Genomic DNA, 14,578 nt, shown 5'->3' with positions numbered 1-14,578 from the left:
GGGGGTAGAGCCCAGGCCTTGTGCTACCACCTTCCCTGAGATCCTTTCAAACAGGGAGACCAAGTCTGGGCCGAGGTGGGGGCGAGGGGGGCAAGGGGGGCTGGTAGGCAGAGCAGTGGGAGCGGAGGTGGGAGCTGGGAATCTCCGGGTATCGGGGTGTGGGAGAAGCTGCCTGCTCCAGGGGCCTGCTTCTGGATTCAGGTGTGCGGTTGGCTCCGCTGTCAGTGCTCACTCACCCCCACCCCGCCCCACAGGCCCAAATACAAGGGCAAATACTGCGTGGGTGAGCGGAAGCGCTTCCGCCTGTGCAGCCTGCAGGCCTGCCCCGCCGGCCGCCCCTCCTTCCGCCAAGTCCAGTGCAGCCACTTTGACGCCATGCTCTACAAGGGCCAGCTGCACACGTGGGTTCCTGTGGTCAATGACGGTGAGTCCGGCCGTCCGCGGGGACACTGAAGTCTGGGGGGCGGAGGTCCGAGGGCCCAAGGCTTGCCCAGTGACACAGGTGCCATCTGCGGGGCTGCCGCTCACTCCCTCCTGGCTCCTGGGGGCAGCCTTGCAGACACTACCAGCCCAGTGGAGCCCCCCGCCCGCCACTGATGCTCTTCCGGGTGTGACTCCTGCCCTGCCTGTCCCTCACGGCTCCTCTGCTTGGGCCCCAGTGAACCCCTGTGAGCTGCACTGCCGGCCCTCGAACGAGTACTTTGCTGAGAAGCTGCGGGACGCTGTGGTGGACGGCACCCCCTGCTACCAGGGCCAGGCCAGCCGTGACCTCTGCATCAATGGGATCTGCAAGGTGTGCCCAGCGAGGAAGAGGACCCTCTCTGCCTTCCTCCTGCTTCCCTCTGGCCACCCTCCCCAGGCTGTGCCACTGGGCTTCCCAGCTCTACCAGTGAAGCCTTTTGAGGGTCTCCCATTACCTCTCAGCAAAGCACCCCCCAATCCTCCTGGGACTGGACCCACCACACACACCATCAACCTCAGCCTCTGCGACTGCACCCGGCCTGCCTGCCACGGCTTCTGAGATCTGGCCTGGGCTGGCCCGGCCCCAGCCCGGAAACCAGAGCTCAGGCGGAGGCCCGACCTCCCGCTGGTTGAATGACCCCGGGCAAACGTTTCCTCTGCGATAAGGGGACTGTCCGTCCAAGAATCCACGTCACAGGGTTAAATGGGGTCACTTATCAGGGATTGCCGTGCAGGGGCTCGGCCCGGCAGAGAAAGCATCAGTGTGTGCTGACAATACTTAAAGACATTTCCAGCAGCAGCGGCGGCGGCTTCCCCTGCCCGAGTCCTCAGCACTTTCTTTCCCCTGCTCCCGACAGGGGAAGCTCCTGGGCGTAGAGGCCAGGGCTCAGGACCAGCAGAGAACATTGATTCATATTTCGGGGAAACTGTTGTCCATGCTGGTCAGGAGCCCCTGTATGCCCGCTGCCCCGCCTGCTGGGGCCGTTTACACAGCTTTTCCTGTCTCTTGTCTCGTTTGATCTCACAGCACATCTTCATGGTGTGGGTGGTTCCCCCTGTTCCACATCTGAGGAAACTGAGGCTCAGAGAGGTCGAGGGGTTTACTCGGGACTGGAGGCCACAACAGTGGTGGGCCCCTGCTCCGTGCCCCGAGCACTCTCCTCCCCACCCTGGCAGCCCCTGAGGTGGGGGCCAGAGAGGGCTTGCGGCCAGCGGCCCAGCACCAGGAGCCTCCCCTCCTATGCGTTACAGAATGTGGGCTGTGACTTCGAGATCGACTCGGGTGCCGTCGAAGACCGCTGCGGGGTGTGCCACGGCAACGGCTCCACCTGTCACACCGTGAGCGGGACCTTCGAGGAGGCTGAGGGCCTGGGTATGGAGAGGGACCACTGGTAGCAGAGGCGGGGGGTGCTCTTGGCCTGGTAGCCCTTCTTTGTCTCCCTTGAGCCCCTGCCTGCGTCTTCCTTGGTCCCCACCGAGGCTAGCGGTGGGAAGCAGGCACGCTGCCTTGCTGGGTCCAGGAACCAGGCATGAGTCAGGGCCCCCAGGCCTAGATGCAGAGACCTGCCCTCCCAGGGAGTCCTCTTGCCCCAGGGACTCCAGGCTGGGCTAATGAGTGGCATTATGAAGCTTCAGAGAACCAACCCCACAGCTCTACTCCCGCACCCCAGGACCTGTTTTGCATACACTGTTTAAGTGCCGACTGTATGCTGGGTGAGGGAGACACGGAGGTGAAGAGCTTACAGTCTCATCTTGCAGTGGAGGGAGACCCAGAGGGGCTGTGAGAGCCCTGAGGAAGAAGGTCCTGACCTGGGGAGGTCAGGGAAGACTTCCTGTGGGGAGTAGAAGTCGAGCTGAATCATGAAAGACTCAGCGGAGATGAGGAAAAACATTACACATGCAGGAAAGAGCTTGTGCCCAACGAAGCCTGGAGGCAAGAAGGAGTATGCTGTCTGGGGACCTGACTGTACAGAAGGCAGGGCTGCCATGGGGCTTTGAATGCGTGGCCAAGAAGCTTAGATTTCATCCCCAGAGATGCAGCCCAGCATGGTGGTTAAAGCTCAGACCTCACAGCTTGATTCACATCCCAGCAGAGCCCTGGGGCAAGTTATGTAAGGTCTCTGTGCCTTGGTGTCCTCATCTGTAAAATGGGGCTAGCAGTAGTACCTGGGGGTACACAGGGTTGTTACACACGTAGGGTTCTTGGGATAATGCCAGGCATGGGTGTTGTGTGCTGTGCTTAGGCAACCAGTCGTGTCTAACTCTGCGACCCTGTGAACTGTAGCCCTCCAGGCTCCTCTGTCCATGAGGATTCTCCAGGCAAGAATACTGGAGTGGGTTGGCATTCCCTTCTCCAGACATGATGGGTACTATTTAGCAAAAGAACAAAAACAGGCTTTATAGGCATGAGGAGGACGTTATCAGGAGAAAGGTCAATTGGGTTTTTTAGAAAGGTCATGCTGGCCCCAGGTATAGGGTTAGGCCCAGCCCAGTGATAGACTGAGGTTTCCCAGAGAGGGGCCATCGGGCACGGGGGCAGGATTGCAGGAGCCCTTCCGAGTGTGGTGACCTAGAACAGATCTAAGTAGGGAAGTCCGAATCTTAACGACGAAACCTTGGCATCGGCGGGTGGGGCAAGTGGCGAGAGCTGCAAGGGCAGAGCACAGCTAGCCCTCTTCTTTTCACAACCTGTGCTCAACCCCTGGCCGACAGGGTATGTGGACGTGGGGTTGATCCCGGTGGGCGCCCGCGAGATCCGCATCGTGGAGGTGGCGGAGGCCGGCAACTTCCTGGCCCTGCGCAGCGAGGACCCGGATAAGTACTTCCTCAATGGCGGGTGGACCATCCAGTGGAACGGGGACTACGAGGTGGCGGGCACCACCTTCACCTATGCCCGCACAGGCAACTGGGAGAACCTCACGTCCCCTGGCCCCACCGACGAGCCTGTCTGGATCCAGGTGACCGTCTTCTGGGGCCAGGCCCGGGCGGGGCAGAGGTGGAGTGCGTGGGACCCAGCCCCGTGGCAGGAGTGTGCCCTGGGGCAGTCGCGGAGCCTGGCTCTGAAACGGCCCCATGGGGTAGCCCCAGGTCCCGGAGGTAGCTGAGGTCGGCTCCTTTAGGATGGGTGTCAGGGCTGGGTTGCAGGAGAGGCCATCTCGTGCTCACAGGGCTCCCGCCTGCCTGCCCCAGCTCCTGTTCCAGGAGAGCAACCCCGGGGTGCGCTACGAGTACATCATCCACAGGGAGGCGGACGGCCACGACCACATCCAGCCGCCTGAGTTCTCCTGGCGCTATGGACCCTGGTCCAAATGCACAGTCACCTGTGGCACAGGTGAGGAGAGGGGTGGGCACGGCCGCTGCCCAGCGGGGCCTTTGTCTCTGGGCGGTGAGGCCCAGCTTCAGCCTCTGGCTCATTGCTTGTTTGCGGGGCGTCTCTGAGCTCGGAGTGCTGCTTCTGGGCCTCAGTTTCCTCATCTGTATAATGGGGCTAGCAGTGGTCCTGTCTCATGGGTCAGTAACTGGGAGAGTAACCAGGGTGAGGCAGGCATGGCACACGGCACTTGGCCAGCCCGTGTGTCTCCCCCAGAGAGGCGCCAGCTGCCCCTCCCTCTTCTCGCTGCTCAGCTCTGACAGGTCCTGTGTGAGCACTTCTCCCCCACACCTGGGACTTGACCACTTCATCCTCCTGGAGCCTTACCTGCATCCCCCTCAGGATGGGCTCCTCCCCTCCTCCAGCTTCCCCAGGGACCCCTCCTCCATGGGGCGCTCCTGTCTGTCCTGGGAGCCTGGAGCCTAACTTGTCTAGGCTGCTGCCCCTCCCCATGAGGAGGGTGGGGGAGGAGGGAAAGAAAGGAGATGGGAGGGGGAGGATGGAGTCGGACAGGGACGGGAGGCCAGGACGCAGCAAGCATCTCCCCACCCAACTCTGAGCCTCTTACCCGATGGCCCCATTATTCACCACATTTATTTATTTCTTTAAACTCTTTCTAAAAGGTGTAACAACTTGACTCTCCCCTCCCCGTGGTTCCTTCCGTATCCCTGCCCATCCCCCCACCCTCAGGGTACAGGGGTCTCCATATCAGGAATCTGGGACAGAGAGAGAGGCGTTTGGACATTCTTTGAAATGCCGTTAGGATTATAAAGTGAACAGTGATGCACTGAAGCTGGAGAGAAACCTTCAGAAGCTATCAGAATCATCCTTTCTCACTTAAGTGTTAAATTTACAAGTGCAAAAACAAATACCTTTGATGAACCAGACACGGGGGAACTGGTTTCCAGCAAATTGGTGGCTCCCCACGTGGACAGAATGGAATGTGTTGAGCAGCAAGTGGCAGGATCCTGACGAGGCATGGCTGGAGCAGTAAGGGTTTACTTGTCTCCTCAGTGAGAAGCCCCAGGGTGCACAGTCCAGGCTGGCGGCATGGCCTGCCGTGTTTTTAGGGACCCCTGTCAGCCCCATCTTCCCCTTGTGTGTATCACAAGATGGCATCCTTGGTCCAGACTTCTTGCCAGCTCTAGGTGGAAGGGAGAAGGGGCAAAGGGAGGGACTTGTGCCTTTTTCTCTCTGGCACGACTGTCCCAGACCCCCAGCTGCCAGGGAACCGCAGTGGGGAGTGTTTGGCATCGTGACCTTAAACAAACCCAGCGTTCTGTTAGGCAGGAAGGAGAGGGTGGGGTGGGGCAGGGAGACCGGAGGCTCAGGGAAGGGGTGAGCCCCTCTTCTGTGCTGTAGAGGGACAGGGGGGAGGCAGAGCCTTCTGGAGCTAGTCCTGTCACTGGGCCTCACAGGTGTATTGGGGGGAGGAGCACAGCCGTGCAAAGGCCCAGAGGCAGGCAGTACAGAGGGAGTGAAGGCCAGGAACCGTGACAAAGCTAATGGGGGGCCGTGGGGCCATAGGGGAGTGCCTGGCCGCGTGAACTGATGGATTTCTTCTTTATTGTTTCTGAGCACTGACCCTGCTGGGGGGCGGGGTGTAGACACAGGGTTGCACTAGGCTGTGGTTGCATTTAGCGCTAGTTGTGGTCTCACCAAGGCAGGTGTTATCGTTGCTCCCATTTACAGATGACGACACTGAGGTTCAGAGAGGCCAAGTGAGCTGCCCAAGGCTTCCCAGTTAGGAAGCTGCAGGGCTAGACCGCCCCCCTCCTCCACAGACCCTGCGCACTCTGCTGCCTCTGCAGGGGTGGGAGTGAAAGCCAGGAAGGCAGTGAGCAGGGGGCGGTGGGGGCCTGCCTTCATCCTGATGGAGGCAGCGAGGCCCAGTTCTGGAAGGGTTCTGAGCAGGGTGGGTGCAGCTGTGTCTTTGGGTGCAGGGTGGTTCGGGCAGGGAGTGCCGTGGGTGCCAGGCCCAGGCTGAGCCCCCATGGCCTCCCAGGCATGCAGAGGCAGAGTGTGCACTGCACGGAGCGGCAGGCGGGGCCTGTAGACGAGAGGCACTGTGACCCCCTGGACCGGCCGGATGACCGCCAGAGGAAGTGCAGCGAGGAGCCCTGCCCTGCCCGGTGAGCGTGCCGGGCGCCTGACTCCAGGTGTCCCTCACCAGAGGCCCTGGAAGAGCAGAGGGAGCTGGGCTCTGGGCCCCACCTCCCAAGGCTGGACCCAGCCTCTGGTTGCCCCTGACCTCAGCCTGGGCTCCTCCTCAATAACCAACACTAGCCAGGGACATCCCTGGTCACTCATGCTTGGGTCCCTGGATGTGGACACAGGCCTTGGGGCTTGCCCAGGTCTCCCAGGGGTGAAGGCGGCAGGAGCAAAGGGGACTGTGCCCGGTTGCTGGGCTTTGGGCACCAGAGTGCCATCTCAGGCTTGGAGCTCCGGGGACTCCTCCCTTGGGCTTAGGCCTGACCCTGAGTCCGAGTGCCTGAGAATGCCAGGCGGCCCCATGCTCATCTGCCCTTGTACACCCCCAGGTGGTGGGCAGGTGAGTGGCAGCTGTGCTCCAGCTCCTGTGGGCCTGGAGGGCTCTCCCGCCGAGCCGTGCTCTGCATCCGCAGTGTGGGGCTGGATGAGCAGCGCGCCCTGGAGCCGCCTGCCTGTGAGCACCTGCCCCAGCCCCCTGCCGAAACCCCCTGCAACCGCGATGTGCCCTGTCCGGCCACCTGGGCTGTGGGGAACTGGTCTGAGGTGAGCATCAGCACGGGTGGGGTTAGCTCTGCCATTGGTCTTGGGCTACAGGGAGGCAGAGACAGTGTTCCGGGAACCCCTACTGCTGGGCACCATGGTGGGAGGGGGACTGGGACATCCCAGGTCTGGCCCCATCCCCAAAGCCTCAGAGGCTGGGATGTCCTGGGACGTCACAGCCACGGTCTCCAGCGGCCAGGGCGCTATCCGCTGACACTGAGCAGCTGGCCGGGTACCTTGCAAGGCCCTGGCTCCTCCTGGCCTGAGTCCCTCACCCAGCCTTCCCTTTAGTGCTCGGTGACATGCGGGCCAGGCACTCAGCGCCGGAGCATCCTCTGTATCAACGACACTGGGGTCCCCTGCGACGAGGCCCAGCAGCCAGCACGCGAGGCCGCCTGCCTCCTGCCACCGTGCCCCCAGGCCCTGGACACGCTGGGCCCTGAAGGCTCAGGCAGTGGCTCCTTCAGCCCCGAGCTCTTCAATGAGGTGGACTTCATTCCCAGCCACCTGGCCCCGCGCCCTCCACTGCCTTCATCACCCGAGCCAGCCGGCATGGGCAATGCCATCGAGGAGGAGGGCCATGAGCTGGGCCTGCCAGGGCCCGTGTTCGTCGACGACTTCTACTACGACTACAATTTCATTAACTTCCACGAGGACCTGTCCTATGGGCCCTTCGAAGACCCTGACTCAGAGCCGGTGGGCACAGGGGATTGGAGACCCCCACCCCCGAGCACTGCTGCTGAGCCCCCCACGGGGACCCCCGTTCCTCCCACAGAGCCTCCTGGGACTCGGGATGAGGGGGCACTGGGAGATGGGTACTCTGCCCCTTGGCCCAGCCAGGCTGGCCCATCCCCACCCCCACCCTTGGAGCAGACCCCTGGGAACTCCCTGGTCAATTTCCTACCTGAGGAAGATGCCCCCATTGGCGCTCCAGACCTTGGGCTCCCCAGCTTGCCTTGGCCCCCCACTTCCATCAGCATGGAGACGCCTGCTGCCCCTGGGAGCCAGAACCAGTTCCTGGGAGCAGAGGACAGCCAGAGCCTGCCGCCCCCTCCCCGGTGGGAGAGGACCAATGAGGTTTCTGATGAGGAGGAAGCCTTAGGCCGTGGAGCCCCGCTCCCGCCCCAAAGGCCCAGCCCCACGTCACCCTCTCTGTCCTCCGCTGACACTACCCACTCCTCCCCTAGTCCCCGCACAGTAGAGCTGTGGACGAGTGGGACGGCGGCCTGGGAGCCAGCTCTTGAGGGTAGCCTGGGGCCTCTGGACAGTGAGCTGTGGCCCACCATGGGAGGTGCCCCTCCACTTCCTCCTCCCACCACTGCCCTGCCAGACACTCAGGGTACGGACAGCCCCCTGGAGCTGGGGACTGCCACCTTCTCAACCCCAGGACCGACTCTGCAGAACCTGCAGACCTTGGCGATGCCAGGAACCTTCCTTCTCATGGCCCCCACTGGCCTGGGGCACATGCCTTGGGTGACTCCCCAGAGCCTGGGCCCCTTGGGCCAGCCTGAGCCCCCCAGCTCCAAGATGCCCCCAAGCCCTGGGCTGCTGTCCACACCAGCTCAGGATAGTCCGGCCAACAGCAGCAGAGCCCCTGGGCCTCTGGACCCCAGCCCGGTCGAGGAGGGGTTCCCTGTGGACCTGCTGCCTGCCAGGAATGCCAGCTGGGAAGTGGGGAACTGGAGCCAGGCAAGTGCTGCTGGGGTCAGGGCAGGCCGGTGTGTGTGTCGGGTGGGTGGTGTCCTCACTGAAAGTAGGCAGAGCTGTGTCTGTCCTGCCTTCTGGGGAGTGAGGGCTCAAGAACTGACAGCCTGTGGTGGGTGGAGCCTCTGTGGGTAGGAGGAGCATTGCCCTGTCTCAGTCACACTGCCCCCCATGTGCCTCTGGGGCCGGTCTGCCCCACGGGGCCTCAGTTTCCCTTTTGAGCAATACAGTGGGCTGAGGGGGCCTGGGGCCCCTAGAGGCTCATTCCTGAGTAGCACGGGGGCTGCTAGGAGGGCAGGGCCAGGCACAAGTGAGGGGCAGCCAGGGGGAGCAGCTCTCTCATATTCTGGCTTTCATGCCCCAGGGACAAGGAGCTCACCCCCAATAGTTGTGTTGGTGGGGAAGCTTCCTCTCATACTCCCCAGGCCCAGAGCGGCCCACCACGGTTTGCCGAGGCTCAGCCTGGCTCCTCCAGGAGCAGCTCGGTTCCTTGCCACCTGGCTGTCCCCTCAGTGGCTCCCCCTGCTTTGTCAGGGGCCTGTGAGGGTCTCAGCTGCATGGGAAGAAGCTGGCCTGTGTGTACCGCCCCATTCCACCCTCCCCAGATTATCACTGGAGGGGAAGTGAGCTGCTTCTGCTCAGATCCCTAGTTTTGGTATGGGAGGGATGGGCTGAGGCTGAAGCGCCCAGACTTCCTTCTCCAAGTGACTTAGGGAAGCAGCGAGCCTTAGCAGGACAGCTGGGCCACCCCACATGTGTGAGCAGGAACAGTTGGCTGCCAGGGGATCTGACTTTTCATCTTCTTGGCCCCCTTGGGAGGTGGGTGGAGGAGCCCATTTTCAGATGAGGAAACTGAGGCAGTGTCTGGTCCCTCTCGCCTGGCTGGGGAGCTGGCGGGCATGGGGATCCGCCCACCCTCATGGCCACTGGGTCCCCTGCCCCCAGTGCTCCACCACCTGTGGCCTGGGGGCTGTCTGGAGACTCGTGCGCTGCAGCTCCGGCCAGGAGGAGGACTGCGCCCCCGCTGGCCGACCCCAGCCCGCCCGCCGCTGCCACCTGCGGCCCTGTGCTGCCTGGCACATGGGCAACTGGAGTAAGGTATGTGAGGGAGGCGGCTGGCAGCTTCAGGGCATGGGGCATAGCCCTGGGGCCCGTGGCCTGTGTTTGGGATCAGCCACAGCCACCACCGATCGGCGGGCCAGGGTCCGTGTGCACAGCTTTGCACTTTAATTTCTGGTCTCCGGGATGCCCCATCTGTGTGGGGGTCAGCCTGCCCCAGGCCCCTTCTCTTACTGCCTGTATCCTTTTCTCTGTACTTTCTATAACCCTTGGGATTTCATTTTCTCCTCTGTTCCTCTCTTTATCCATCTGTCCTACCCTGGGGCAGCCCCTGGCCACATCACCCTCTGCCCAAGGCTGGTCAGCCATGGCCTCTCCCTGGGACTCTTAAGGGACCTGCCCTGGCAGTGGGGGTGGTGTGGGAGGGGAGTCCGATGCTCACCCCCACCCCCGCTGGGTTCTGTGTGTGCACACACGGGACCCTCGGCCTCCAGTGCTCCCGCAGCTGCGGCGGGGGCTCCTCCACACGGGACGTGCAGTGTGTGGACACACGGGACCTCCAGCCACTGCGGCCTTTCCACTGCCAACCGGGGCCCACCAAGCCGCCCGCCCGCCGGCCCTGTGGGGCCCAACCCTGCCTCAGCTGGTACACCTCTTCCTGGAGGGAGGTGAGGCTCAGAGATCTGGGGATGGGAGTGAGTGGGGGTGTCCTCAGATGCTGGCAGCCCGCAGACCCTTCCCCTGCCCTCCCAGTGCTCCGAGGCCTGCGGCGGTGGTGAGCAGCAGCGTCTTGTGACCTGCCCGGAGCCAGGCCTCTGTGAGGAGGCGCTGAGACCCAACAGCACGCGGTCCTGCAACACCCACCCCTGCACGCAGTGGGTGGTGGGGCCCTGGGGCCAGGTGAGCAAGTGCGGGGGTTCAGGGCGGGGAGAGGGCCTGTGGACAGGAGGCCCTGTGTCAGCAGGCATCCATCAGACCTTTTTCACGTAAAGAGTTGTTGAGTGAGTCCTGCATGCCAGGGTCCCTGTGGCCTCTGCAGATGGCAGTGGTAGCCTGACAAGGTCCATGCCCCACTGGAACTCACGGCCCACCAGGGAGACAAACCAAAAACGAACGGATGTGCGTTGTGACGTCAGGCAAGGCCTTCTGAGGAGGGGATCGTAGAGGAAGACCAGCGGGGTCTGTGCTGTCGAGGGGAAGCACGCAGGGAGCAGCACATGCAAAGTCCTGGGGCAGGAGTGACGGACACGGGGCTGCTTAGGAGACCAAACAAAGGCCAGACGGGCGGAGGGGGTAGGGGAATGGCCACTGAGGCCTCAGCTGAGCAGGACCCTTCCTGCCAGGCCTGTTTGGAGCTCGCAGGTTTGGGAATCTCAGTCCTTGTCCCACTGGGGGACCTGCCGAGGGACCCTGGGAAGGTTGCTTCACCTTGCTGGGCCTCTGTTGTCTCATCTGTAAAATGGGGTTGTAAGGATTAGATGAAGTCACACGGTGAGGCGCTTAGCACAGGGCCTGGCACAATCTTGGCACAGATTTAATTCTAGGGCCTTTTAAAAATGTCAGACCCCGACTGACAGGAACAGAGCCTGACTGGGGACGGTGGGCCCTTCCTGAGAAGCTTTGTCTCCCTCCCTCCCACTACCCATGCAGTTCCCCCAGCCCTGGGGCATGTCCCATCCCATGTGAGGGGCCGACAGCTTCCCCCACCACCACCCCCCTGCCCCGTTCCTGCAAGTGAACACTGGTGGCCTCTGGGGACACACCGGACCCTCTGAGGAGGCCAGAGGGTTGGGGCTGGGAACCAGGAGCCAGTCTTCCTGGCGAAGGCAGCCACTGCCCTGGGGATGGCCTGGGATGCCCCCCTGCAGGGCTGGCCCAGGGGATGCTCACCCCCCGCCCCCGCTCCCCGCAGTGCTCAGCTCCCTGTGGCGGCGGTGTTCAGCGGCGCCTGGTCAAGTGCGTCAACACCCAGACCGGGCTGCCCGAGGAAGACAGCGATCTGTGCGGCCACGAGGCCTGGCCTGAGAGCTCGCGGCCATGCGGCACCCAGGACTGTGAGCTCACCGAGCCGCCACGTGAGTGCCCCACGTGGCTCTCTGCTGGGGCTGGGGGCGGGGTGGACGGTGGGGAGATGGGACTCATGGAGCTGTCCCCCCAAAGCACAGGCTGACGGAGGGGGGTGCCACGCAGAGGCTGGGGCAGTGCTGGGGTCAGAGCAAGGGGCCTCCCTCCCTGCAGGCAGCTCTGTCTAGCTCAGGGAGGAGTGGAAGCAGCAGCCTGGCCCCCAGGCGAGCTCCTTTTCCATCTGGGTCTCAGTTACCCCCTCTTCCTGGAGTGAGGCTAGGGATGTCCCTGAGGCTGTGGGGCCCAGGCCTGGGGGAAGCCCCCTCCCCAGCTCTGGCCAGAGGAAGACTGCCCAGAGCAAGCTGTGTGACCCTGGGAAAGGACCTCCCTCCTAGGGTCCTGCTCCCAGCAGCTGGTGGCTTCCTGGCCAGCTGGGTCCTCCTGGAGAAAGAGCCGGAGCCAGAGACACACACATATACACACTTGGGCACACACACACTTCCTTCCTGCAGCCCAGCCGCCCCCTGCAGTGCTGAGCACAGGAAACGGTGGCCCTGTGGTCACACCTGGCCTCCTCTCACCAGCTGTGTGGCCTGGTGCTCCCTTCCCTGTCTTATGCATAAAGGGGCAGACAACTCCCCTCCCCCAAGTGATGTCTTGGGCTGAAGAGCCCAGGAGGTGCTCAGGGAAGGCTGGCTTCTTCCTCTCCCTCGTGGACACTGTCATCCCTCACCACAAGGTCTATAGGAGCGCCTGGAACTGCCTCTGTTGGGAACCTAGCAGCTCCTCTGCCGTCAACTGTCTGGCCCCTGATCAGGGGACAGAGCCCCCTCCCCAGGACAGACTTGGCCCTCAGCTGCCAGGGTACCTGGCCCAAGCTGCCTTCTGTACCAGCAACTGGCTCCTTGGCAGCCCTTGGGCAGGCCCAGCCTAGCCAGGGCCATGCCTTGCTGCCCCTGCCACTGGCAGGGAAGGCCTTGTTGCCCCATTACCTCGAGGCCCAGCAGAAATCCCACCTGCCCCGAGTGCCCTGCCCTCCGCATTCATCCAGCAAGCACCGCCCCACGGCCTGCACACAGCCCTAAGGTAGCTGTTAGCACCCAAGTGAGCCGTTTAAGGGGGGAGGGCAACGAAGTGACCAGGATGCTGAGCCCCTGGAGTCCCCAGGATGTTTTGATGACTTGTCGGCAGGACGTCTGAAAAGTCTGGAAACTCCAGGGTGTGCGGTCATCACACCCTGTGAGGCAGCTGACATAGCAGGGCCACATCCGTTTGCCTGTGGAGGTGGGGGTTACTGGCAGAGGAGGGGACTGGGGCCCCCTGAGAAGTTCAGAAACTTGCCTGAGGTCTCAACGGTGGGAACAGGACGCAGGTTGGCGGATGTGTAGGTTAGAGCCGCTGCCCAGAGCCAGGGTGGGGGATCCAGCCTGCTGCCTTGTGCCCTCAGCTGGGCCCCGGGGATGTCCCAGGGCCAGGGCTGCCAGTTGCCTTCTTGCTTCTCCTCCCACGGGATGTCTGCTGAAGTGAGCAGGGCCGGGCGGCAGCTGGAGGCTGTCACCGGCAGCGGGAACGAGGCCAGGAGGCTGGAAGCAAGCTGCTTCCCTAAATAGCTCTGATAAGCATGGGGCAGGAGGGCCGGCCAAGCCTCAGCCTCAGCCTCGGACAGGCAGCCTCCATCTGTCCCTCCTCAGGAGGCCTGGGCTCTGCTGATGGCCTGACGGCCCAGGTCACACCTCCTCTCCTGGGGCCTCAGTGACTGGCCTGGCTGACGGGCCTCTTCCAGTGTGCGACCTGGAGGCTGAGGCTGGGTACAGCCCAGGGGGCAGGGAGGTCTGGCAGGATAGGTGCCTTTGGATAGAGGGTAGGGGTGGGGGGCAGAGGCCGCTGTAGGCTGGCAGGAGGCCCCTGGCACTTGAGTTGTGTGCCAGGCCCTTGGGGTCACTCAGGGTCCACAGAGACGGAAAGGGTGGCAGGCTCCTTGGCTTCCCACGAGCCCCTGAGGAGTCAGGGCTGGGGCCTCAGGGTCTTCCTCTGGACATCCGAGCCCAGCAAGCCCAGTTCCCCAGTCCTAGGGTGGTGGGTCCAGGCCAAGGGCAGGAGGGACAGGGAGCCGCTGGAGATCTACTCCTCAGGCCGAGGGGAGCCCTTCCAGAAACAGCAGGCTGACGCTCTGGGGGTGGCTGCAGGTCTCCTTAAGGTCTTTGGGGATAGGGAGATGGCCCAGGTAAAATCTCAGGGAAGCTCCTCCCACCTGGCACGGGCAGGGGGGCGTCCGGGGTGCCCAGCCTGCAGGTCCTGACCCGCCCCCCTGCGCCCCTAGGCTGCGAGCGCGATCGCCTGTCCTTCGGTTTCTGTGAGACGCTGCGCCTGCTGGGCCGCTGCCAGCTGCCCACCGTCCGCGCCCAGTGCTGCCGCTCCTGTCCCCCGCCCGGTGTCCCCTCCCGCGGCCACCAGAGGGTCGCCCGCCGCTGACCCGCGCCCCGGCCCCCAGCGGCCAGGATGCACAGACAGACTGACGCACGGACCTCAGCGCCCAGCATGGGCTGTGGCGGAGCCCCACCCCTCAGGCCCTAATGGTGCTAACCGGGGATCCCACCACTGGCAGGCTGGGGACCCCTCCCTCTCAGAAAAGGTATTTTTTTATTCTAACAGTTTGCATAACGTTATTATTATTATTATTATTATTGTCGTAATAAACAGGCATCTACTGTTTCCAAGTGCAGCTTGGCTTCCTCTTGGCTTGGGGGAACTCCCCCTTGCCACGGTTAGAGAGCATCTTTTCAGTCTGCTCCTCTAGGAGGTCTGCAGGGAGAGAGGGGTCCATGGGGACAGGAAGGCTCAAGGGAGTCAAAGCAGAGGCAGGCTTCTAGAGGAGGTGTGTGCTGGTAACAGGTGGTGTGAAGGTTTTTTGGGCACCGGGTACAGCCTGGCAGAGGCCCAGGGGGTGCTAGTCCTACCCCTTACTTCATGGCCCCTGCTCAGGCCCCCGACCCCGCCCTTTCCAGACCCCTGCATTTCACAGGGATTGAGCCACACCCCCTTAAGAAGCAAGGCCCATCTTGTCACCAGCAGGGCCTACCCCTGGAGTGAACCCCACGGACACATCCCTGGCCCCTCCGGCTTCACCTGTCAAGTCCGTCTGTACCAGGGTTGGGGGCAGGAACAGGC

General features: G+C 62.9%; 1 protein-coding gene across 6 annotated transcripts in view; it reads left to right on the top strand.

The window, feature by feature from the left end:
- Positions 1-14,122, top strand: part of ADAMTS7 (ADAM metallopeptidase with thrombospondin type 1 motif 7) — a 62,331-nt gene extending 48,209 nt beyond the window's left edge. For 4 of the 6 annotated variants that reach the window (XM_086364037.1, XM_086364036.1, XM_086364035.1 and 1 more), the window contains 13 exons: positions 255-424; positions 660-793; positions 1,714-1,834; positions 3,175-3,419; positions 3,652-3,793; positions 5,838-5,964; positions 6,373-6,586; positions 6,875-8,272; positions 9,233-9,385; positions 9,841-10,014; positions 10,100-10,246; positions 11,259-11,421; positions 13,731-14,122. In XM_086364037.1, coding sequence (XP_086220163.1) covers positions 255-424; positions 660-793; positions 1,714-1,834; positions 3,175-3,419; positions 3,652-3,793; positions 5,838-5,964; positions 6,373-6,586; positions 6,875-8,272; positions 9,233-9,385; positions 9,841-10,014; positions 10,100-10,246; positions 11,259-11,421; positions 13,731-13,882 — 3,340 coding nt within the window. In that variant the 3' untranslated portion in view covers positions 13,883-14,122. The remainder of the gene's footprint in view (positions 1-254; positions 425-659; positions 794-1,713; positions 1,835-3,174; positions 3,420-3,651; positions 3,794-5,837; positions 5,965-6,372; positions 6,587-6,874; positions 8,273-9,232; positions 9,386-9,840; positions 10,015-10,099; positions 10,247-11,258; positions 11,422-13,730) is intronic. The other 2 variants (XM_086364039.1, XM_086364040.1) reach the window with 1 other exon arrangement.
- The last annotated feature ends 456 nt before the right edge of the window (positions 14,123-14,578 follow it).

This window comes from Bos grunniens, chromosome 21, assembly GCF_055505025.1.
Source record: "Bos grunniens cultivar Pamir isolate PY7600 chromosome 21, Bosgru_T2T1.0, whole genome shotgun sequence".
NCBI classification, from domain to species: Eukaryota; Metazoa; Chordata; class Mammalia; order Artiodactyla; family Bovidae; genus Bos; species Bos grunniens.
The sequence above is the reverse complement of the archived record's forward strand: the minus strand, read 5'-3'. Positions and strand labels throughout refer to the sequence as shown.